Raw genomic sequence first — 24,234 nt, 5'->3', positions numbered from 1 at the left:
TTAATGGTGTCTGCAGAGTCTCCTATTCCCAATGAGAAAACCCAGTCTGCCAGCTTTTCTGCAAGACTGAGGTCACCCTCAGCTGGGGAGACATCTTCAGAGGAGTTTATCGAAGAGAGGCATTTTGAAATGTTTCCCCAAGCAGTGTATTAGATTGTCTGGATCTGGCCACTCTAAATAATTACAAGGAACACTGACTCAGGGTGACCAAACACCATCCTTCTGACTTTGTTGTTCATGGCCAGGAGTATTTGCTCAATTGGGGTTACCTCCATGACCCATATGTACCCTTTGTGTTTCTGACTTCTCGCTTTGGTGGTGGGGGTAACAGCTATCGGAAGATTTCTGGGGACACTTGCAGTGGAGGAGATGTTGAAGCGCGTCTGGAAGGGGAGCTGGTCCCCTGTCCCCTGGCAGGTAAGACAGGCAGCCTCTTCATTTTGCCTTCTCGAGTGCTGGTTGGGTCATTCTGGTCTCACCCACCTAGGCATGCAGCTTTGCTTAGAATTTAAGCATCATGGAAGCCCCTTCCCTAAGTTTAATAGACACATGAAACTCACGTGTAGTCTCCCACCTTGGAAGAATGGGAAATATTTGGTGACAGGTCAGGTTTGGGGGTGGGTAGTCTACTTGGTGTCTGTTGTATGTTGAACACTGGGGAATTGGGATATAGTCACAGGCCACGGTGTGTCTCTCGGTTTGTCAAAGTTGAATATAAGACACTGAGGCTCCTTCTAAACTAGCTAAGTGGTCTATCTTGATTTTATACTAAATCTTAGTTTTGTTAGAATTTCAATTCACTTGTCCATGTGTTGGCAGTTGAACTGTCTCTACAGCCCAGTGATGCAGAGATCCTTGGCTCCAAGAACTATTGTATGTGTGTCTATCTGAGGAAGCAAGCAGGTTCAGAGGGAAAGATGCTTCTAAGGCCATATATCCAATAATTGACTGTGGTAAAATTCAGACCTGAAGGTCCAGGATTCAAATGGCCTTTGAGTGTTAGTCCTATTTCCCATGGTTACTGCGCCTACTAATGGAAAAGACCCTCTTTGGACAGGTTATGAAGATATGAGTGTCTTTCAAACACATTTGAAGCTGTTTAGTGGTGATGCCACATGGGTTATTTGTAATATAGGCGCAAAATTCGATTCCTTAAAAAGGTGATTGGATTGGGCACATGGCTTAGTGGACAAGAGCACTTGCTACGTAGGCATGAGGACCTGAGTTCAAGTTCCTGAAATAAAAGCCAGACACGACTGTGTGCATGCCTGTAAGCTCAGTGTTGTGCACAGGTGGAAACAGGAGGCTTGCTGGGCTTGCTGGAGACCAGCTGGGCTCCAGCCTGAGTGAGGGAGTCTGTCTTTAGGGAGGAAGACTGAGAGCCATGGAGTGGGGCATGTGATCTTCAGCTGGGCACACATACACATGTGCATGCACACCACACACACACACACACACACACAGACACACACACAAAGAGAGGGGAGAGAGACACAGACACACACACAAGCACACAGACACAGACACAGAGAGAGAGAGAGAGAGCGAGAGACACACAGACACACACACACAGACACACACACAAGCACACAGACACAGAGAGAGAGAGAGAGAGCGAGAGACACACAGACACACACACACACACAGACACACACACAAGCACACAGACACAGACACAGAGCGAGAGACAGACAGACAGACAGACACACACACACACACAAACACACAGACACACACACAAAGAGAGGAGAGAGACACACACACAAGCACACAGACACAGACACACAGAGAGAGACAGACAGACAGACACAGAGAGAAAGTGCGAGAGACAGACACACAGACACACAGACACACACACACACACACACAGACAGACATACACACACACCACAAGAAATAAAAAAGGATTGCTTGGCCTCTTTTCTTCCTTCACTATTTCTAGGTCTTATTCAATCAGGGCTTCCTTCCTTCCTCAGAGACTTCACGCTCTTGCTTGTCAGTGAGGGCAGGTGAGTGGCCCTGGCTTCCATCAGCGGCGCTGCTGTGATGGACGTGCCACGAGCACCGAGAGAGTCATGACATAGACACACCGTCTTCCATCTTCCACAGGCAGGCACACAGGGCAGCCTGCTGCCAGCTTACTGCTCTTCGGCCTGCCCCGGTGTTTTCACGCTAAGCTCATTAGGCCCTTAATTTAATCTTCTATCGTTACCCGAGTAATTAACATACCTCACTGTGGAGACATAAAAAGAACCACTAATTCAGCAGAATTCCTGCAAATGAACAGATAATATTCGAGCGTTCCCTTCGAGGAGCCGCTGTGATGAGGGCTTGGGTGAGGAGGGTTTGAGTGATCGCTCTTAAGGGCCTGCAGTGCGCCCTTTTGTCATAAATACTTCCAGGGATAATTCAGCAAGGGGCATAATTGTTTGTTTAAAGCCATCAGAACTGGCAGGAAAGCTATTTTCTCTTCCAATAGAAGAGGAGGGAGCAGGGGATGAAATGGAAAAGTCTCATTTTAGGATGGGTCATCCCTGAAATGCAAGCAAGGAAGTTCTCAGAGGAAAAAAAGATATTTTGTAGGCCTAATGGGAACCATAACGTCTACAAAGATGAGGTAATGTGGGCATCTGGTAGGATTTTTAAGATGCAGCAATTTTTCTTCTTTATGATTACCGTAACAATGGATCTTCCTAGGCTGGGCTTATGCATGACTGCGCCAGCCAAAGCCTCTGCTCCATTTCTAGGTTAGGACTCACCTGTGAAAGCATCACGTGCTGTTCCGTGCCTGCCTCCTAAGCAAGCCCTTCTGGTCTTCAACCGTGCTGGAAGGGCACTGGGTTCTTAGAAGAAACAAAGGAGCAGTGAGGGCGCTGGGTGCTGGGTGCTGAGGAGAGGTGTGGGGCAGAAAAGTCACTGCTGGCCATGTGACTTTCATCTTGTGACCTATGTTCTCCTGCCCTCCCCCCCAGCCTTGGAATGGATGTCAACCAAACGGAGACATTAGCTACCATGTGGTGGTACTTCGGGTATTTTTGAAACAAAGTGAGAACACGGAAAAAGAGGCAGACTTACCTTATTCAAGATTTAGATAGACTAGCCCATTATTTAAAACTTTGGGGGGCAATGATGGGGATTAGCCCAGGACTCTCCACATATTAAACAAGTGCTCTGCCCACTCTTACTTAGTGGATTTACATTTTAAATGTGTTACCAATATTGCAGATTTTTTAAAAAATCACTTATTTTAAAAATCATTTATTTGTGTGTATGTGTGGTGGGAAGGAGGGTTATGTATTTATGTAGAGGTCAGAAGCCACCTCCTAGGAGTTGATTCTGCTCTTCTACTATGTGAGTTTCTGAGGATTGAACATGGGTCATTAGGCTCGGCAGCAAGTACCTTTGCCTGCAGAGCCACCTTGCCAGCCCAGTATTGAGGCTTTTCTAAAGCAGGTGGTTATATGGGTATGTGAGTTCATTGAATTGATAGGATGAGAGACAGAAAGCAGGGTGGGCGGGCCAGGGGAGAGTGCCGATTCAAGCATGTAGCCAAGGATTCATGTCCGCATCTTGGTCCCACATGTCCCACTCGCAGCATGGCATCAGTGGATGCTTTAAATGTTTTTAGAGATATTTTTATTGTTATTCTATTTGAAGAGATGACACAAACAGCAAATATTTGCACAGGCACAGACTCAAACGGCGTCTGAGCACCGTCTTTAGTTTTGCTGAGAACCCACATGGGACAGGCTTCTCATCCCTTCTTCTGAGTGGCATCTTCTAGTTCCTCTGGGGTTTGCCCCTGTGTTTTATTTTTTCCCAGTGTCTCTGGACCAGGTTCCTTTAAAATCTAATTGCTACACAAGGTCCTGTAAAGGATACAGGTGAACAGCCAGATGATAGAACTGTGTGAGAGATGCGGAGGGAGGGTGAAGAATGGCTGGCAGGCACTGAGCTTCCACATCCTTCCTAGTCTTTCCAACCTCAGACACCTCTCCGTGTTCAGCTATCCCAGGATTCTGTGTGTGCTATAGACAGAGATGTCCATTGCTCTGCACTTTCGGGGAAGGGTCCTGGGCCTTCTGGGCTATCTTCTAAGTAGAAAGAGAATATTAGGCCTTAAGTTACAGTTGTGTGACATTTGGTAACACTCTGAAGCACATTGAGCCTCTGTTAGCCTTAAGAAAATATCGTCAGGAGGGTCTACACCATTAAAAGCAGCATGGTGTAAAGGCAGAAACATAGACGCTGCATCCAGACAGCTTGTTTCCTAGCTGTGTGTCCTTGAGTGAATTCATACTCATTCTTCAATCTCACGGGGGTTTTGAGGATTCAACAATGCCTGGTCCATAGTAAGTCCATCGTGTAAACATTTGCTGAGCAGACGCAGAACTTCTGTAATTACTCTGTGGAACATTTTGTAATCATTCCAGAACAAATGCATTATTGCTTTGGAAATGGAACGGGTCGGCCTAAAGCACAACGGGCCATTGTGAATAGTATGTATGACTGAACAAGTTGGGCGGGACACTTGGTTAGAAGGCTTCAGACATTACCAAGTTGCCACCAAGATAATGGTGCTGTGGGGCTGTCAGACGATATGGTATGGAATAGCCTGTCACTTACATTGATGAGTGTGACCAAAGACTGTTAGGCAGAACTCGGAAATATGGGTGTTGAAATAGAATTTTGTCTTCGCTGTGTAACAAACCAGAGCTAAAGAAATGCACTTACTGGGTTAGAAATGTGATGTTATTCTGTGTCCTGAGTCTAGATTCCTAAGCTCTTGCACTTGATCTCCTCCTGTGAGGTTGGGATTTGTATGTGAGAAGGAGGTTGGTCAGGCCTGCCAGGCAGTCTTCAGCATCCCTGGCTATCATGGTTGCTTTGTGTCTGCAGAAGAGAATGAGTTCATCCTATATGCCGTGCGGAAGTCCATCTACCGCTATGACCTGGCCTCGGGAGTCACGGAGCAGCTCCCTCTCTCAGGGCTGCGGGCGGCTGTGGCCTTGGACTTTGACTATGAACACAACTGCCTGTATTGGTCGGACCTCGCGCTGGACACCATCCAGGTGAGTCTGTCAGCCCTTGGTTAGGTCTTAACACTGTGGCTTCTGACTGCCCAGTCCTTAGAGGCTTCAAGCGAGGCTAAAGTAGGTGAGCTGCAAGAGGTTTGCACATAATAACCCATTTCTGGCCTGCTATGGAAATGGTAGTTTTCTGTTGTAATTTTCTTCCTCTGCCTGGCTATGTCCCATAAGAAAGATGAAGGATGCCCCCAATCGGCATCCCCGATTGCATTCGAGGTCTCAGATTTCCTGCTGAGCAGGTTCTAGGGCCAGCGATGTGTGATTGTCAGTTGCCACCTTCCTCTTTAGTATCTTCCCCTCCAAGTCAAAGTGTAGTGACACTCCAGTTCTCCTTAGTTCACATTACTACCCTCTCCAGGTCTCCTGAACGCAGAAGAACCAGGAAGCACTTGGGCATGCAGTAAGGCAAGGTGGGGAGAGGGGGAGATGGCTTCAGCCCAGATACTCAGAGAGATACAGTCGAGTAGATCAGTGTTTGCCTAGTATACACAAGGCTCCAGGTTCAATTTTCAGAACCACAAAATAAAACAACTACACTACCACCACACACACACAGATACAGAAACACACACACACACACACACACACACACACACACACCCCACATACACCCTGAAGAATATACTCAAATATATGCATTTTAAAGATTCTTTTTTTTTAAATTTTACTTTATGTGTATGGGTGTTTTGTCTGCACGTAAGTCTGTGCACCACTGCATGCCTGGTGCCAGGGGAGGGCAGGAGAAGTCTCCTCTGGAACTGTGGTTAAAGACTCTTGTCTAGTGGCCATGTGGGTGCTGAGAACTGAGCTTCTTTCTGCAAGAGCAGGAAACACTTTAAACTGCTGTGCCATTTCTCCGTCCCCAAACGAACCTGGGAATGTAACTCAATGGTAGATCACTTATCCAGCAAGCAGGCCATAGGTTCAGAAAAAGGAAAAAGAGAACTGTATCCTATTGACTCATTGTCTACCTGGTTCCAAAGTCCTGGCCTAATGTAGAGTTTTTATGAGGGGTGGGGTTAGGGAAGACCACTGAGTATAATTGTCTCAACAATAACACCTGATGTCTAAGGACCTTGCAAGGGAGAAAAGACTGAAAGGAGACAGGAGAATTATAAAGTAGTGGCAGTCTGGTTTTCATTTGTTTTCAAAACAGCAAATTTCTATGTCTCTGTAGAAAGGTCATTACTCCAAGACAGTTCATAGTTTAGTAATCTGTGTTTATAATACAAGCTTTCAGTAAGAGAAACAATTAAATTCTGCCTGTCACTATGTTTAAAGCAGGGTCTGAAAGATTCTCCTATCTAACCCAGCTTCTGTACCTACACATTCCCTCCTATAAAATCTCACGCCCTTGGCAAACCAGCTAGTCGAAGGCAGGGTTCCTGTCTGTGGGGCAGGCTGACTGGCCTGAGTCCACTGCACAGTTCACAGTGTTGACTGCTGCTTTCTCTCCCCAGCGTCTCTGTTTGAATGGGAGCACTGGGCAAGAGGTGATCATCAGTTCCGGCCTGGAGACTGTGGAGGCTTTGGCCTTCGAACCCCTCAGCCAGTTACTGTACTGGGTGGATGCTGGCTTTAAAAAGATCGAGGTATGAGTATATTCCTGTGTTCTTCGTTAAGCAAAGGGGGGGAGCAGCTGGGCTTTGAGCCAGATTTGACACTAAGACAGAAAGCAGTGTATCATGTAACCCTGGAAATATCCCAGGATTTCCAGGGCCCCAGCTTGCTGAACCTCTGAAGAGATGAGAGGGGGTCATCTCAGAGGGACCCATGTGAGGATGTAAAGTTCGAGGTGCCATTTAAGATACAGAAGAGTTTGTATTTCAGCTAGCAGAAGGATCATAGAATAACAATAATGATGACGATTTCATAAAGTTGTAATCATAGTAACAATAACAGTCCATTATTATCTAAGCAGAAATGACTCTGTCATTATCGTTATTGATGCCTATCTATTACTTAGCTGCCCAGAAACCTGTTCCACCTCATAGAGCCACAGTTACATGTGGGTGATGAAGGGCCTGTAAACTGTCCAGAGTATTGTGTTGAAGAGTCATCTGGGCACCCTGTCTGACAGGAATCCTGGCCCAGCAGCTCTTTGTTTTGACATGGTATGGAGCTGTGACATGCAGGTTAATGGGAAAAAACAAAGTAGAGAGATGCAGAGAGCTAAGTGACATAGTGAGAAGGAGACACAGCCTTGAGAGGTTGCCTTGGATTCACACATCATCCTGCCAGCTCTGGGACATGCAGCAAGGGGCTTCCTGAAACTTCTTTTTCTTACTGTTGAGAGCAAGATTCATTTACTTAGCTGTTGAATGAGTGCTCCTTGGTGATGTGCCAGGCCTGCTCTTAAGTCTGGTGATGCAGTGAGCAAGGTGTGGGAAGGGCACACACATTCTCTCTCTCTGAATTTAAGTTTAATGGCACTGGTACGATGTTGTATACCTGGAATTCCAGCATCTGGTTAGGGGTAGGAGGATCAAGATTTTGATCCAGTCTGGGCTACATAGTAAGTTAAATGTCCAGCCTGAGATACACAGAGCTCTTGTCTTAAAACAAATGGAAACCACTGACAACTACACAAACTAGCTCAGTGGAAGAAGCAAAGTGACAAGGAGGTAAAGGAGCCTGTCCTGAGGAAGATGGGTTCTGCTCAGAGCATGAAGCAAGGCATGTGATTGTGTGACTGGGGAGCAGAGGGGGTAGAGAGAGGTGAAGTGAATGAGGAAGCTTCCACCCTCTGAGCTGAACCCGATGCTGGAGGGGAGTCTCCTCTGGACACTGGTAGAAGAATTACTATAGGGTAGTGATGGTGGTTGGATACAGCCAGCACTTCAGATCTGTAGTTTCCCATCCATGAATTGAAAATATTGTCATCCATTCCCGAACAACTCAGCAACACCCATTTACTTAGTGCCAACACTGTTGTAGGAATTGTAAGTGGTCTAGGGGTGGTTTCAAGTCTGCAGGAAGATGTGTGTGGGTTGTGTGCAAGCACGGAAGAATGGTATGTATGGGGCTTCATGAACCTGAAGGGACCACATCATTTTCCTTTGGCAAGTTATCAAGTCCTGGGCTGGGGTCAGGAAACACACATTTCTAGCTTCTTCCTCTTAAGCCCATGGTAAAATTTTCTCAGCCAGGGAGATGATCTGTGCCCTCTGACTGGGAGTCAAGGCAGGCTTCCCAGTGGTTCTAGAATAGTACTCAGACACAGAGGGAGTGTGGAGGGTGTGCCTGTAGGCAGGGCACAGAGGGGTTTTGCAGGGTGTGCCTGTAAGTCATGGCACAGAGTGGTTATTTAGGGTGTGCTTGTAGGCGGGGCACAGAGGGGTGTGCAGGGTGTGCCTATAGGCAGGGCACAGAGGGGGTGTGCAGAGTATATCTGTAGGTAGGGTACAGAAGGTGTGTGCAGGGTGTGCCCACAGGCAGGGCACAGAGGGGTTGTACATGGTGTGCCTATATGCAGGACACAGAGGTGTGTGCAGGTTATATCTGTCGGCAGGGTAAAGAAGGGGTATACATGGTGTCCCCATAGGCAGGGCACAGAGGGGGTGTACATGGTGTGCCTATACACAGGGTACAGAGGGGGTGTGCAGGGTGTGACTATAGGCAGAGCCCAGTGGAGTTCTTTCTCAAGGTGGGTTTTGCGAGGGGCTCAGATCCCTCTTCGTCTCCCCCCAATCCCATCTTTGTTTCATCAGGTAGCTAATCCAGATGGTGACTTCCGACTGACGATCATCAATTCTTCTGTGCTTGACCGGCCCAGGGCTCTAGTCCTTGTACCCCAAGAGGGGTAAGTTTGTCCCTCCATGGGAAGTCGGCGTTGTGCTCACTGCTGCAACAGATGCTCATGAGAGTGCAAACGTGTGGCAGAGTTTCTGCCTCTCATGATCATAGTGGTAGTGACCGGTTGACTGAGGCTTTTGAAGCAATAGCTTGGTAGTTGTGGTCCGGGAACTCCATGTGCATTTGATCAACAAGCATCCTGCTCTCCTAAGGTCTCTGGATGTCTCGCATCTGTGTGGCAAGGTAACATTGAAGAGAGTCCTTGTAAACCAGGCAGGCCACTGATACATTGCAAGGATTTCTTTTTTTTATTTTGAGTTTCATGCATCTCACAAACCTTTAATTCAGTCAGTCTTTCTCACACACCCAACTCCTGGAATGTGTGTGTTTTCTTATTTAAAATTAATATGCGCTTGGGGTATGCATGGCTGCCTTTTATTAACTTTGTAGTCATATGAAACATAGCTAAGAAGGAGATGCTGGGTTAACTTTCTTCTCCCGGTGTACTTAGGATGGAGAATTTGCACTATTTTTAAAAGAAAAATCGAAAAGAAATCCATGGGCTTGGTTAAAGATATTAAGAGAGAGCAGAAGACCTTCAGAGAAAACTTGTGTTTGCTCCGCTCTCGTTCTTCAACCTTCATCCTCCTACATCCTAGGGAAGTAATCACATCACTGTTGCATAATAGTCACCATTAGTCATACATAACAGCCGCTGTTAATTTTTTGATTGTATTTTTCAGAGTAGTTTTTGCTGGTGTTCAGTCACCATCTTTGAATATAGCTAGCGCCCCTTAGTGACACACATGACACATGACATCAGATAGAATCATAGGTGTTTGTGATTTCCTGCCTGCCAAAGGAATTGTGGACGGAATGGCTGCAGTTTATCAGAACACGGGTAGTATTTTAGCTTACTTTCTGTTGCTGGGATTAAAAACATGGATCAAAACTAAATTAGTGGGAGGAAGAGTTTATTTTACTTATAGGTTATAGTCCATCACTGATGGAAATCGAAGCAGGAACTGAAACAGAAACCACACTTTCTGGTTTGCCCTCTGTGGCTTTCTCTGTCTGCTTTCTTACATAATCTAGGACCACCTGCCCAGGGCTGGCACTGCCCACAGTGGTCTAGATTGGCCATCTATCAAGACAATCCTCACAGACACACCCCCAGGCCAGTCTGATGGAGGCAGTTCCTCAACTGAGGTTGCTTCTTCTGTTTGTGTCTTAGTTTGTGTCGACAAAAACTAAGTAGCATGTACAAATTACAAATATGTAGGCTTCAAAGTACTTTGTATACAGCATTTGGGGGGCATTGCAATAGGTATAGTTTGTCGTATAATATTTCATAACACTTCCTCTACCAATTAGCATTCAGATTAATATACATATATTTACATTTCTTTGAATAGTGTTGAGATAATGTAATTATAGGTGGACTCCAGTAGGTGAATTTTTCGGTCAAGTTCAACTATTTTAAATTTCTGAATGAATCTCAAATATTGTAATGACAGGTAATAGTAATACTGATTGTTCCGAGACTGGTTGTTCTAATGATTATTCCACTACCTCTCAGAAATAGAATCAAGGCTCTCCTGCCTCCTTCTGATGAAACTGTGTGCTCCCTCTGTTGACCAGGGTGATGTTCTGGACTGACTGGGGAGACCTGAAGCCTGGGATTTACCGGAGCAACATGGACGGCTCTGCTGCCTATCGTCTTGTGTCGGAGGATGTGAAGTGGCCCAACGGCATCGCTGTGGACAGCCAGTGGATCTACTGGACAGATGCATATCTGGACTGCATCGAGCGCATCACTTTCAGTGGCCAGCAGCGTTCGGTCATCCTGGACAATCTCCCACACCCTTATGCCATTGCTGTCTTTAAGGTGAGTCCTTCTTCTGCCCTGTGCCCACGTGCCGTCTACCAGAGCAGGGGAAGAACTGGTGAGGTGCAGATCTGGGGCCTGTTGGGCCTTGGCAAAGAGTTTGTCCAATGTCTTGGAAACTGACTCTTCCAAATTGGCACTTGTTCATCTCTGGCCTTCGTGGATGAGTGCTAGGCTTCTACCACTGCTCATGTTTCAACACACTGAAAGCTGGGGCTCCTTCCTATGAGCGTCCTTGCTTTCTTCCACCCAGTGGCCCTGGCTCAGTTTCATGCCCGTCCTCTCTTGCTTTGCTCCCAGCTGACTGAATACCTTCCAGTTGCCTTCACCCTAGTGAGCGCATGCTTCTGCCCAGCATGGGAAAACGTATAAGATTGAGGCACCTCACTGGCGTCCGACTAAATGTGCACTAGATAGTCTTTTCTAGACCTTTTTTCCTCCCGGTGGGTAGTTGGTGAGGTTTCAGTAAAGGCACTGGTAGTTGAACTTAAGTGAAAGTTTGATCAGGCCGGTTATTCAGTCATTATCTGTTGTGCCCGCATAGTGGGGCGTGGAGTGACCCTTGTCCTCGTGAAGTGTCCTGAAAGAGGGGCCACCGAACGAGACTAACAGGCAAAGGTTTTCTCTTTAGAACGAAATCTACTGGGATGACTGGTCACAGCTGAGCATCTTCAGAGCTTCGAAACAGAGTGGAGCCCGGATGGAGATTCTAGCAAACCAGCTCACAGGCCTGATGGACATGAAGATTTTCTACAAAGGAAAGAACGCTGGTGAGACAGCCTCCCTCTTCTGTCTCCCCAGACTTGGTCTCCAGAAAGGGGCTGCATGGGGGCCATCTCGGCTCTGTGCGAGATCTGGCAGTTTGCCTCTCTGTTGTCACGACGACATGCACATTACTTAATTTCTTCCTAATGACATCTTAATTTCTTTTCTAATGATACACAAACAGCTGGAAGACAGCATGTTCTGCCTGCCTCAAGTGCTGGGCCTTGGTGGGTGATTACACCCTTTTCCTGCCCTTGGCTCCTCGTGGATGGGTTGGGTATGGGCTTCTGGTGGTCCCTGTGAGAGGCCCAGCATGCGCTTAATCCCTGTTTAGCACATTCACAAGGAGGGGTGCATGCTGGGGGCTCAGATGCTTGGCTGCCCATTGAGCATACTTACCCCTGTGGCCGCACTTTGTGCGGCTGTGCTGTTTTCATTCACAATCCCACCTTGAATGTCTAAACCACAGAAAACGAAGTCCTACCTTCTCTTCTTAATGCTTCACCAATGCATAGCGATTAGTAGGTGCTCACTTCTTATTTGTTGAAAGAAGGGGTGACCAGAGAGTGGAAAAACTTCCATTTTCATTTTACTTATTTTTGTCTATAAAGAGGCAAATTCTCACATGGCAGCCCAGGCTAGCCCGAAACTCACTGTGGAACCCAGGCTAGCCATCCCTCTGCCTCAGCCTCCCAAGTGCTGGAATTACATTCTATCTGTTTTCTTTTTGAGACAGAGTTATATTGCCTAGGTTTTCCTGGAACTCTCAATCCTCCTGCCTCAGCTCACTGAGCACTGGGTTTACAGGTGTGTACCACACACTCCTGGCTGTGCTTCTTTTTTTAGAACTGTTGGCTCAGGTTTCCAGAACCTCCCATCAAGCTTTGCCCTGCTGGTCCTTGATTGGGACTGTGGAAGCTTTCTTTCTTCCTTGGAAGCCTCCTCGCTTATCTTGAAGGAGACTCCTGATTCTCCAGGAGAAAGTTGAGGCTTTGCCAGGAAAAATAGTCCCTTTAAGCAAGCCTTCCTTATCGCCACAGGATTAAGTAGCTTCCTGGGTCTGCTGACTTGCCTCTGTTGACATACTACTGGGTTCCCTGTCTTGAACTATATGGTTGATAGATACTCTTTTTTGCTTATTGGCTCACCACATGAAGAGAAAATTGACAGGGAAAATAATACAGTTATAGATAACCACTGTTATCCCTCGGGAACTAAAGAAGATTGCATGAGAAAGCTCTCCAAATATAAATCAATAGTGTGTGTGGCTTCACGACGGGTGTGTGTAGGGGGTGGTATTATGATCCACAATTTGTAGATCCAAGAAAGAAATCATAGATATTAATTAGTCTTTTCAAAGTTCTCACCAGTGTTAGAGGCTGCCACTTAATGGAGAAGCCACCTTTTTCTTTTTTTATGGTTTTGTGTGGTTTTAGATTTTTGGTTTTTTGAACAGGATTATACCACTCCAGCTAACCTTGAGAGACACCCAATCTATGCAGTCACATGAAATGATGGGGCCCTGCTTATCACCTCAGTGACATTCTCTCTAGACCTGTCTCTCTAGGCCTGTGATGGAGGACACCACGCCCTCCTCTCCACTTTGTAAGCCACAGGTTGTTCTCAAAAAAGACACCTAGTCCAACATGAACCCGTTTTTATTAATGCTTCTGGCCTGCTGGGTGTGTTCCCAGCAGTTTCTATAGACTATTTCAGTGGATTTGATTGTCTTGGGCTCTCCACATCCCTTCTTGGCTGCTTCTTAGCCCAGCAACCCAAGCACAGCTGAGAGGCAGTCACACCCAGCCGACACACAGCTGGGGAGCTGTCGGTCTGAACCCCTGTAGTCTGTGTGCTGGACAAGGCCTCAGCTGAGAGGCAGTCACACCCAGCCGACACACAGCTGGGGAGCAGCCGCAGTAAGAGTCCAAACCCCTGTAGTCTGTGTGCTGCACAGGGTCTCAGCATAGTTGTCATTTCCTTTTCATGTCCTAAAGAGTAACTGAGTGACTGTCACTTAAACTAGCTGGAAAAGAATCATTCAGGGGTTGGGAGAGGTGTCTAGACCTGAGGAAGGTGTGGTTTGAGAGAGAGAGGTGCTGGTGGGAAGGACACAGACAAGGATGCAAGATCAGGGGTGACTGTCACTTTGGCCTGGGGACGCTTAATGTGTCTCTTTGCTTCCCATTTGGGGTTTTCTCCTATCCTTCCTTTATACTGAGCAGGAATTTTCCAGCAAGCTCCCAGCCTCCCGGACAGTTTGAGTTAATGCTTTAGTGCTGACTCTGGCTACTGGTACTGTGCAGGTCCCTCGGCCCTAAGCTTGTTCACTTTAACCTCCCTACTTCGCTGAGAGGGTATCCCAATGCAGGATGCAGTGCCCGGCTATCCGCCTTCAGTATTTTTGTTATTCTTTACTAACATGGGTAGGGTTTTCTATTCTCAAGCATAAGATATGGTAGGTGCATTTTTTAGGGAACAGCTCTGTCCCTTGCACAGTACTAAGGTGCTTCACAGGTTTGAGTAATCATCATTGACCATTCCCAGATCCACACATCTTCGCATATTCCCATTGTCTTTGTGACCTGTGTGAAAGCCGGGTTCTGTAACCTGTCTGGTGAGAGCTTCAGCCAAGTCTGAAATGGCAGCGTCAGTGAAGCCATCAAGCTTTGCACCCTTTGCCAGCTGTGCCTGGAGTGGCAGAGCCCTGGGAATGTGACTTTTCGTTTAGAAATCTGCACTTTGGTGGCTGCCGACCTGCTATCAAAGTTGGGTTTGCGTGGGCTTGAGATACTTGGTGGGCTAACAATGGGGGCTTGCTGAGAAGCCATTGATAAAGGCCCTGGGACTTGTTTCTACTGCATGTACTGGTTTTTTGAGACCCTAGTCTATTTGAATACACACCTCCTTAGGCCTGGATGGAGCAGGGAGGGCCTTGGACTTATCTAGCTGGTTTTTAGGGAGAGCTACTGCTGGTTCTCCTTGTAGGAAGTTTCTTTCTCATCCTTTAAAGGGGTCATTTTGCAAGATTATGGGCCTCTTCGGTTGATGCTGCCATGAGAAGTCTGCATTTCAGAGTTCTTTCAATTCCTCTTCAGAGCCTACTGTAAATACAGCTTCCAAGCATCTGCAGTCGGAGTGGGTATCTGTTTCTTGAGGCGACATGAATTTGGTAATTCCCAAATATTTAGATACTTAAGTGAGATACTGTCAGTTTTTGGCTCCTACATTGATTTTAGAGAAAATTTCCAAAGAGAGAATCTGAAAATGTCCTGAGTACGCCTTGTGAAGACATCCCTGGCCAGGTCTGCTAAGGGACATTTGTCTCTTCTTTCCCTGCCCTGATGGTCATTGTACTTCACATTGCTGGCATCCTGTGTGACAAGTCTGTGATGGGTTCTCCCTCCATCTCCATTGGGACTCTCGCATGTAGCACTCCCATCCTCTGTTCTATAGCTTGGTGCCAGCTGGGATGCACTGCCCTGCCCAATTCCTGTCCTCAGACCTGGCAGCTTGCTCGGTCTAGCCCTCATATGTGTGACCTCTCATATTGCAGTGCCATCCGTCTTTGCCTGGATCAGCATTTTTTTTTTAATTTTTTGAGACAGGGTTTCTCCATAGCTTTGGAGCCTGTCCTGGAACTAGCTCTTGTAGACCAGGCTGGCCTCCAACTCACAGAGATCCACCTGCCTCTGCCTCCCAAGTGCTGGGATTAAAGGCGTGTGCCACCACCGCCTGGCCCTGGATCAGCATCTTTAAGTAGGACCCACACTTTGGCTTCTTTGGCATGGACAGTTATTCATTCTACATGTGAACATGCCTGTTATGTTATTTTATGGGTGCAGTTCATGTGCAGATGTCGTCCTATAACTGAGCATGTTTAAGGGGCTTATTCTGTCAGCCCGCCTTTGCTTGGGACATAAGCAACCCATCTCATCATACTTCCTTTGAGTTGTTTGTCATTAGGAGTGGCTCTGTGTCAACTCCTATAGTGAGGGCTGTGGGTATTTGAGGCGAAGGAATCCTGGATTCCCACGGATGTCAGAGAAAGAAAGTGTCTAGGGATTCTGATCTGGTCAGCTGGCAGTTCTCCTCTGGTAATGAGGCTGTTATGGTGAATTGAGTCATTTTCTGGAGTCTTTGAATGTTGTATCATGTGTGAATAATACATTACTCTATGTGGACGCGTGTGTGTGTTTACATATATGCTTATCTATGTGTGTGTGTGTGTTGGTATGTATAGTGCCTCATACTCTCTTTTTCTTAGCATCAAGATGACATCGTTGTTAAATCACTTTCCATTTTATTTGTGATGTCACTTAAAGTTGTTGAATTGCCAACACCCCCAAGGCGCTTGTCAATCCTAATGATCATCTATAGTGGCGGTTACTGCTAATTGTTGACCTGATAGAATCTAGAACCACAGTCAAGATGGGCCTCTCGGAGTATCTGTTGGGAATTATCTCGATCACATTGGTTGAGATGGGAAGCTCTGCACACTGTGGGTTTCACCATACCCTGGCTGGGATCCTGGACTCTATAGATAAACAAAGGGAGGGGAACATCAACATTGCACCGTCACCTCTACTTTTTGGCCTTGAGCGCAAAGGGTTCAGCTCCCTGCAGCTCTCCCTTCCATGACTTCTCTTCCATGATAGACTGTACCCTGTGACTGTTAGCCAGAGCAAACCCTGTCCCCTTTAAGTTGCTTTTTGTCAGCAACAGGAAAAGAAACTAAAATATCTATGAAATTTGTTTCCCAGCCTGTCGGCAGAGGTCGCCCCAACTTAGCTTGTGTCTTGGGTGCATGGAAAGAGATCACATGGATTTCTGGGAGGTGTGTGAGGAGATATGTCCATGAAATGAAATGATTCTACCAAAGTACTGGAAGTTTGAGTTTTATAAAGGGTTTCAATGTTTATTTTCCCCAGTTTCATGGTTAAAAGCTACAAGCAAAAGAAAAGAGTGCAAGGATTTTACGATTTGGGCGCCTTTACCTCTCCATAGCTGTGTCCTGCTGGTTGTTACAAAGTAGGTGTGGTATCCTCCACTTCTCCTGGAAAAGTGGGGAGCAGGAAAGCAAGTTGGCCATGCCTGTCTATCTGTGAGACCCCAAGAGTGCAGTGTAGCGTTTTGGACATGTTCTCCAGCATTCTTTTTACTAAGATGAGCCAAGGAAAGATCAGCATAGTGGTTAGATCAGCACTGGGTGTGGCTCTTCTGTAGATTTAATGCATGATAGTGGCTAATCAGTTTTATGTGTGGTTCCTCATTCAGCCAGTTAGCTGTGCTGTGGCACACAGGACTTGAGAAGGGGAGACCATTACCTAGGTAGATATTTTGATGAAGGGCATTTGCACCAACCCCTTCAAGCTGGAACAGGTTAAAAATGTTACTGAAAGACAAAGGAGGCAGTAAGGACCCAAAGATGGGAGATCTGCTCAAACCTTCAGGCGACTGCAGGTGGGCATGAAAGTCACCTTTCCTTTTGCTGGGGCTGGTGAAAAGGATGTAGAAGAGTCTCCATGTCTCCTTCAATATCCTGACTCTGTAGACGGGACTTGCAGATCGGCCACAGCTACAGTTTACATACTGGTTAGGCTTCTGGGACCACCTTAGGTCCCGATCTGTAATCCTTCTCCTCACTCCAACTTCCTGGTTGATGTCTAAGCCCTCAGTAACTTAGCTCCATCCACTAGGAGGAACATCTGCTTCCCTTGAGCCCCAGCCATTTTTTTAAACTTTGTACCTGTGTGAGTGTTTACCTGCGGGTAAGTGTGTGACCACATGAGCCTGGCACCCACAGATGTCAGAAGGAGGCACAGATGGTTGTGAATCATCTGTGAACCATCTGTGAACCACGTGAGTGCTAGGAATGATACCCAAGTCTTCTAACGGAGCAACAAGTGCTTTTAGAGCCACCTTTTCCAGCTCCATGGATCAAGTCACTGAGAAGCCCTCCCTGTGAGGAATAGGCTCCTGCTTAGGGCTCTGGACAGAGGTTTATCCATGGGACTGATGCTCCAGAGACTTTCTAGGCTCCTCACTGCTTCATCCTGTAAGACGACCTTCAGTGGCTCCTATTCTTGGGCTCCCCCATTTGTGTGTTAACCCAACTCCTGTTTTTGTGCTTTGTCTCCAGGAAGCAATGCCTGTGTACCTCAGCCCTGCAGCCTGCTGTGTCTCCCTAAGGCCAACAACAGCAGAAGCTGCAGGTGTCCAGAAGGTGTGAGCAGCAGTGTCCTCCCCTCTGGAGACCTGATGTGTGACTGCCCTCAGGGCTACCAGAGGAAGAACAACACGTGTGTCAAAGAAGGTGTGGCCCCATTCTTTCCCACCATTCTCCCCCTTCCCTCCTGATCTCAGTGTTTCCTAGGTTTTGGTTATTAGAATATGTCCCACGTAGTAGAAATGATGCCCATTGGGTACTGAGAGGTTCTGGTTTGGGCTCTAAGGCCTCTGACTCTCTAGTCCCGTTCACAAGAATCCTAGGTTATTTATATAAAGGGCATAGCTGTGCCCCTTGGTTTAATGACAAATGACACAAGCTTTCTTCAGGCCCAACTTCCTTTTGCTTCGTGTATTCCTCTCCTCCCCCACCCCTCTCACACAGGTTCTCCAACATGCACCTTTAAAACCCTGAAGCAGCTTGCCTTCCAAACATAACTGGCTAAACTCTGTCAGAGCAGACCTCTCTGTCTGCTGTTGCAGAGCTGGGAATGGCTCAGACTTTCAGCTCAGTGTTGGCCGGGCTCTAAAAGTCTTAACTTTCGAACTGCGAGCAATTAAGTGACAGGAGAAACCTCATCTTTAGCCAGTTTGAGTTTGGATAAATGGCTTCAAAATCTTCCTATGAGAATCTAACACCTCTTTCCCACGCCTGTCTTGTTGCTTGTTGCCAACACCTCAGTCCCTAAACTCATACTCTTATCAGGGAGAGCCCAGGCAAGGTGATCTTGGTGCGAAATACTCGAACTGATGGCTGGATTCCTGTGTTTCCTTATTCTTCGGGTCCTATTTGCTCTGTAATTCTAGCCACACTTCTCTGAGGCCAGGGCAGGCGAGTATACAATGGGAGCCTTATCATCCTGCTTCCTTAGAAAATACAAGTGGAGAGGAGATGACTCTCCTCCTTTCTCAGAAGCACGAGGCTTCCTTTCATGTTTTGAATGGCATCTTAAAGCTATTTGGAAAGAAAGTCAACAGTAAATTATAAGAAGAGGGCAATAGGGTTTCTCCAGTCACTATTGGAATGCTTTTGATTGTCCACACAGGCCAGCGGTGTTCTTGGCCCAGTGTGCTGAACAATGCTTTTATGTCCTATATAAGTCCTTGCTTTGAAGAAGCCATGGGGAGGAGCAGGGAAGGAAAAGAGAGAAAGAACAGAATGCTATATTTTTAAAATCTTAATAAACTGCTCAGTTATTCAATTAATTTATGTATAGCTATATAACTGTATCTAACTACACAGAATCATTCTTTCCTAACCCAGAATCTATGACTTCTGTGGATAGTAAATTCCATGGATTCTCAAGTCCTTTATATAAAATAGTGTTGTATTTGCTTGTAACCTGTATCCAACTTGTTGTATACATGCAGCTATCTCTAGGTTGCTAGTAAGACCTGCTGCAATGTAAAAACTATGCAGATAGGTGTTGAACTGGGACTGATACCAAGGAGATGAAAGTTTGTCATGTTCAGTACAGATGCAGTTTCCCCTCAAATATTTCTGGTGTTCAGTTAGCTGAGTCTTGAATATGGAAACTGTGAGTCCAGAGAGCCAAGTAGGTGCGTATTATATCTATAGATGTATCGCCTGGGTATGCTTGATACTCTGTAGACACAGCCACTTGAAGGCTCGTTTGTGTAATTTATATTTTATTTTTGCTGATGGCAAGATCTGTTCCCCAGTAGACCCATCTGGTGTCAGCGTTTTCCTTTCCTTCATAGTAATCACCTCTAAGTACTTGCAGTCTGCCTCATCTTCAGTTTTAATTTAAAGAAGAAAGAAAGAGACTCTGGGGGTGGGGGTGTGGTGGGGGTATTTCCTGCCTCCTCTTCACGTGCGCTCTCTCTTGCCCTTCCCTCCCCAACTCCATCCTATCTGTAGCGGAGTAGTGTAGGGGCAAGAGAAATGGAAACTGGAAAGGGAAAGTGTTGTGATTCAGTGCTGAGAATAACTCTGGTTTCAACCCCACCCCGCCCCCCTTGTTTAGAGAACACCTGTCTTCGCAACCAGTATCGCTGCAGCAACGGCAACTGTATCAACAGCATTTGGTGGTGTGACTTCGACAATGACTGCGGAGATATGAGTGACGAGAGAAATTGTCGTGAGTCTCCAGGCGCGGGAGAATTTCCAGGATATTAAACACGAGCCCTTGCTCAGGAGGCTGACTGGTCCTTCTGGGTTGTGGCCTGTGCTTTAGGATACTGCCTGGCCACTTTTGTTGTGGTATTTATCTAAATAGATGGGATTTGGGCAACAGAAAAAAACATCTGTAAATGTATGTTAGATGTATGGTATTATTTCATATTACATATGTAAATTTAAGTAGCATGACTATTTACATGTAAGCCTTCAAGGCTGAAGCTGAACTGGCTTGGCGGTGTGGGTCATGATCTTGGTGTGTGCACTGTCACACAGCTGGTAACTCTGGAGTGGATGACAGGTGAATTATTTGATTTGTAAATTTAATACTCAGACAAGTCAAAGCCAGGTAACAGGTCCTCTTATGCTGTTTCAGCTAGCTACTGCAGGCTGCATGCCAGGCTGAAAGGAGATGGTCATAACTAATCTTACTGCCAGTGGGCCCAGAATGTGGGGAAATGTTGGAAGGTATATCATGTAATAGTGTCCTTTGTATTGCATAGCTTCTATGGTCCAGCTCCATTTCATAGGGCCTAGAGGCAGACGTTTGCTTGACCTTAGCTCTCCTTTCCTAGCTTAAGTTTTAATGGCTCTGCTGTCTCTTTATAAAGACATGCACGCACAGATATTTATTTAATGGCCAAGTCTCGGGCTTTTTGCTGGGCTGGACGTAGGTTGGGAATTTTGTGTCTTGAGAAGTTACTGAAGGGTGCAGTAGAGTGATGGATGCTGTAGACAGAAGTGTCTGTCCTGCCTGGTCCTGCAGCTGTTCAGTCCCAAAGAAACATACACAGGCTTATATTAATTATAAACTGTTTGGGCCTATTAGCTCAGGCTTATTATTAACTAGCTCTTACAACTTAAATTAATCCATAATTCTTGTCTATGTTTAGCCATGTGGCTTGGTACCTTTTCTCAGTAAGGCATTCTCATCTTTTTCTGCCTTTCCTCTCCCCCTTTGCCCCACCTATACTTTCTGCCCGGCTGCTGGCCAGTCAGCATTTTATTAAACTAATACGGGTGACAAATCTTTGCAGTGTACAAGAAGATTATCCCACAGCAGGGTGCTGTGATGAACAGGACTGAATCATCTAGGAAAGACCCCCATATCAACTCCATTAGGCATGAATGAGGGTTCTGAGGAGCATGGGGAGCATTGAGCAGAGGTGGAGGGAGGAAAGTGATGGGCAAGGGAGCCACATGCTCCGCAGTCCCGTGGATGATAGGGGAGGTAGCATGCAGGATACAACTGTGATCAACAGTTTTCTGGGTGTTCTTGGAATGGGAAATGGGAGCCACCCATGTGATGTGATAAGAAGTTACCTTTTGGAAGGATAAATAGTGGGTGGAATGAACTGGAAGACAGAGAAACTGTAATGAGACCCAGTCAGGTCTGTCTTTCAAATCCATTACCCCTGGCTACCCAGAGGCTCTCTCCCCATGAGAACTGTAAGAACAGGTTAATGGGGGAAGCCTGTAGGCCCTGACCTTCTGTGGAGCACATGCTGGGGCCCCACGTACCTTCACATAGACAGTAGGCATAGCAGAAATAAAGAGAGGCAGGCTAGTTGTCCGCATGTGTGGGACATGAGGCAGCAGGCCGTCCCTGTGCCCCAGGTTCAGTCTCCTAATAGCTCCATACATGGACAGGTGTGTTTGCACCAGGGACCGTGAGCCTCAGCACTGTCCTCCCACGGTCCTAACCCCGTGACAGCTTTCTCCACAGTTTGAACCCGTGAAGTGGGTGAAATGGGGATGTCTGCCCTCCTCCTGATTTGGTGTGACTGTCAGCCGAGGTTGTCAGTCCCCCCACCCATCTTGCCCCTAAACAAACGTTCTGCTCTCCTCTCTCTCACATGTGTGAACCCACTTGGCTTAGGTCCCCACATGTCACATGTGTTGGGGATGAGGTGATAAGGAGTGTAAAACCCCCTCTCCTGGGAATCAGACAGAGGGGCTGGTTCTGTTCCTCACAGCTCTCCTTAGTGAGGAGTGACAGGCCTCTCCAGATGGCAAGCCAAGCCCTGTCCGCAGGCCAGGTTGCAGAACAAGGCAGGGTGCTGTGGCATGGGGTGACTACAGAGACACCCCGTCAGCTACCGGAGAAAAGACGAGGGGGGTTGCAGGCTTGGGAGGGATATTGTCAGTCATTTTCCTCCCCGTTAAACAGACTCCTCCAGCTGGGTGGATGTCAGACACTCAGGTTTTGACGTGAATCCCCTACAGTCTTGTCATTTCGTATTCATCCCCTGCCTCCTACCACGAGCTCAATTACAGGGAAGCAATGGAACCTCAAATAAGAGCTGCCGGGACGTCTAACAGCAACGCCGCCATTTGGAGTTTCATTTTACCGCGCGCCTCCACCCTCTGCTGCAGGATTCTGTCCTGCTCTTTGTGGCAGCTCCTCAGCAGCTCGGCAGGAGAGCAGTGTTCCTTCCCTGCTTGTCTCCTGAGGGCCTTCCCTTGGGCCTCAGGGTTTCCGGATCAGCTAGGACATTTCTGTTTAGGAAAGGGAGTTAATCCGTTTCCCTACCCATCCTATGGCAGGAGGCCCATTGAGGGAAAAAAGAGACACCTATCAGGAGTCCACTGTCTCTCAAGTCTGCTTAATAGGGTGTGGCTGGAACCCTGTCTCCACAGTACTACCGCCAGGTAGCAGTGCTTGGTGCAGTTTACCTGACCTTCACTTGGCTACAGAAAAACATGGCAGCTGAGGGAGGTTAGAATTACTTGCCTGAGGAAGAGTTAGAGCCCGGAGTCAAACCCCAGCCGCCACTGCATGCAGACACACTTGTTTCTGCTGCAGGAGTCCAGCTATGTGCTCCTTCACCTGTATGATGTGCCAGCTGCTGGCACAGGGCTGAACTTCCCTTGTGGTCGTTCTGTAGACAATGTGGTTTATGACGCTCACTCGGGAAGAGTGCTTCACAATCCGGGAGGATTTTAGGGGCCACGCCAGCCCCTCACTCCTCTCCCACCCAGCCAGCAGTGTCTACTTTCTAGGCCCTGCCTCTGTCTATGGCTGGCTCTGCAGACACGTGCATGCCTTTACCTAACTGGCATGTGAACTTCAGGTTCCCAGGCCATGAGGCCTGGGTTTTGTTCTTGTTATTAACGAAAGTCTGTCTCCCTGTAGTTTTAACTGTCCTTCTGCTGGGAGGTTTGTAGGAGAATGGGATGAACTGATGTAATGTGTCCCCTCTTTCCCTGTATAGCAACCACAGTCTGTGATGCCGACACTCAGTTCCGGTGCCAGGAGTCGGGGACCTGTATTCCGCTCTCCTATAAGTGTGACCTTGAAGATGACTGTGGGGACAACAGTGATGAGAGCCACTGTGGTAAGGGCCCCATGCTGCTCCCAGGGCTGTGTGAGTGGGCGGGGCGCGTTGGAGTAGAGCATTTCTAATGGATGGTTGGGATTTAGCATCTTCCAGCTGCATGCCCACTTCTGCCCTCCTGGTAGGTGCCAGTTCACTTTTCCTCTGCCCAGTTTTTGTTGTGCCCCTTCACTTTCTCTCATGGGAATTCAGTTCCTCTGACAACACTTATCTCTGGCTAGATAGGATGTTGGGTTCCTGGTTAGGAGATGGCATTTAGACGCACCCTCCATTACTTCTTGATTAGCCTTTGTTTTCCAATCTGAAAAATGGGTCCTGCTTTCTCTTTGGGGCAAGGTATAGTGAGAGGTGAAAGCAAGGATGTATGTTTTCTGAGTGAATTCAGCAAGTTCTTTGTATTTTTCATTTTATTATTATTGTGTGTGTTTGTGATGTCTATATGAGTGTGTGTGCCATGGTTTGTATGACTGGGGAGGGGCTGTGTATGTGGAGGGGGACAACTGCACAGAGTGCAGTCAGGTCTCACCACCACCTCTATGTCAGTCGTGGGGATCGAACTCAGCCTTGCATTGTAAGCACTTTCCCCCACTGAGTCGTCTTTCTGCCCCCCCCTCCACTTCCAGACTCATTGCTCATTGGGTTCTTAATATAAGCTATAAGGGACCACACACACACACACACACACACACACACACACACACACACACACACACACACTCCTTAGATCAAGTGGAATAACAGCCCCAGGATTTTACCTTTGTGATCTTTGGTTCTTCCTTCCTTCCTTCCTTCCTTCCTTCCTTCCTTCCTTCCTTCCTTCCTTCCTTCCTTCCTTCCTTTCTTTCTTTCTTTCTTTCTTTTTTACAGGGTCTTTAAGTAGTCTAGAGTTGCTTAGAACTCCAGATCCTTCTGCGTGGTCTCCTGAATACTGGGCATACAGATATGTGCCTCTGTGTCCAGCTGCACAGATTCATTGTTCTTCTTTTAAAC

The 24,234-nt window shown here is 47.0% G+C and overlaps 1 protein-coding gene across 1 annotated transcript in view; it reads left to right on the top strand.

The window, feature by feature from the left end:
• The window catches only part of Sorl1 (sortilin related receptor 1), a 163,796-nt gene that overhangs the window by 81,923 nt on the left and 57,639 nt on the right, over nt 1-24,234 (top strand). Inside the window, exons 16-24 of the mRNA XM_087905541.1 lie at nt 332-417; nt 4,900-5,072; nt 6,551-6,682; nt 8,801-8,892; nt 10,527-10,773; nt 11,405-11,543; nt 17,681-17,854; nt 19,755-19,868; nt 23,122-23,244. Of these exons, the coding sequence (XP_087761667.1) occupies nt 332-417; nt 4,900-5,072; nt 6,551-6,682; nt 8,801-8,892; nt 10,527-10,773; nt 11,405-11,543; nt 17,681-17,854; nt 19,755-19,868; nt 23,122-23,244 (1,280 nt within the window). The remainder of the gene's footprint in view (nt 1-331; nt 418-4,899; nt 5,073-6,550; nt 6,683-8,800; nt 8,893-10,526; nt 10,774-11,404; nt 11,544-17,680; nt 17,855-19,754; nt 19,869-23,121; nt 23,245-24,234) is intronic.

Source organism: Myodes glareolus, chromosome 4, assembly GCF_982192425.1.
Source record: "Myodes glareolus chromosome 4, mMyoGla1.1, whole genome shotgun sequence".
Lineage (NCBI taxonomy): Eukaryota > Metazoa > Chordata > Mammalia > Rodentia > Cricetidae > Myodes > Myodes glareolus.
This window is presented reverse-complemented; position numbering and strand designations above follow the sequence as displayed.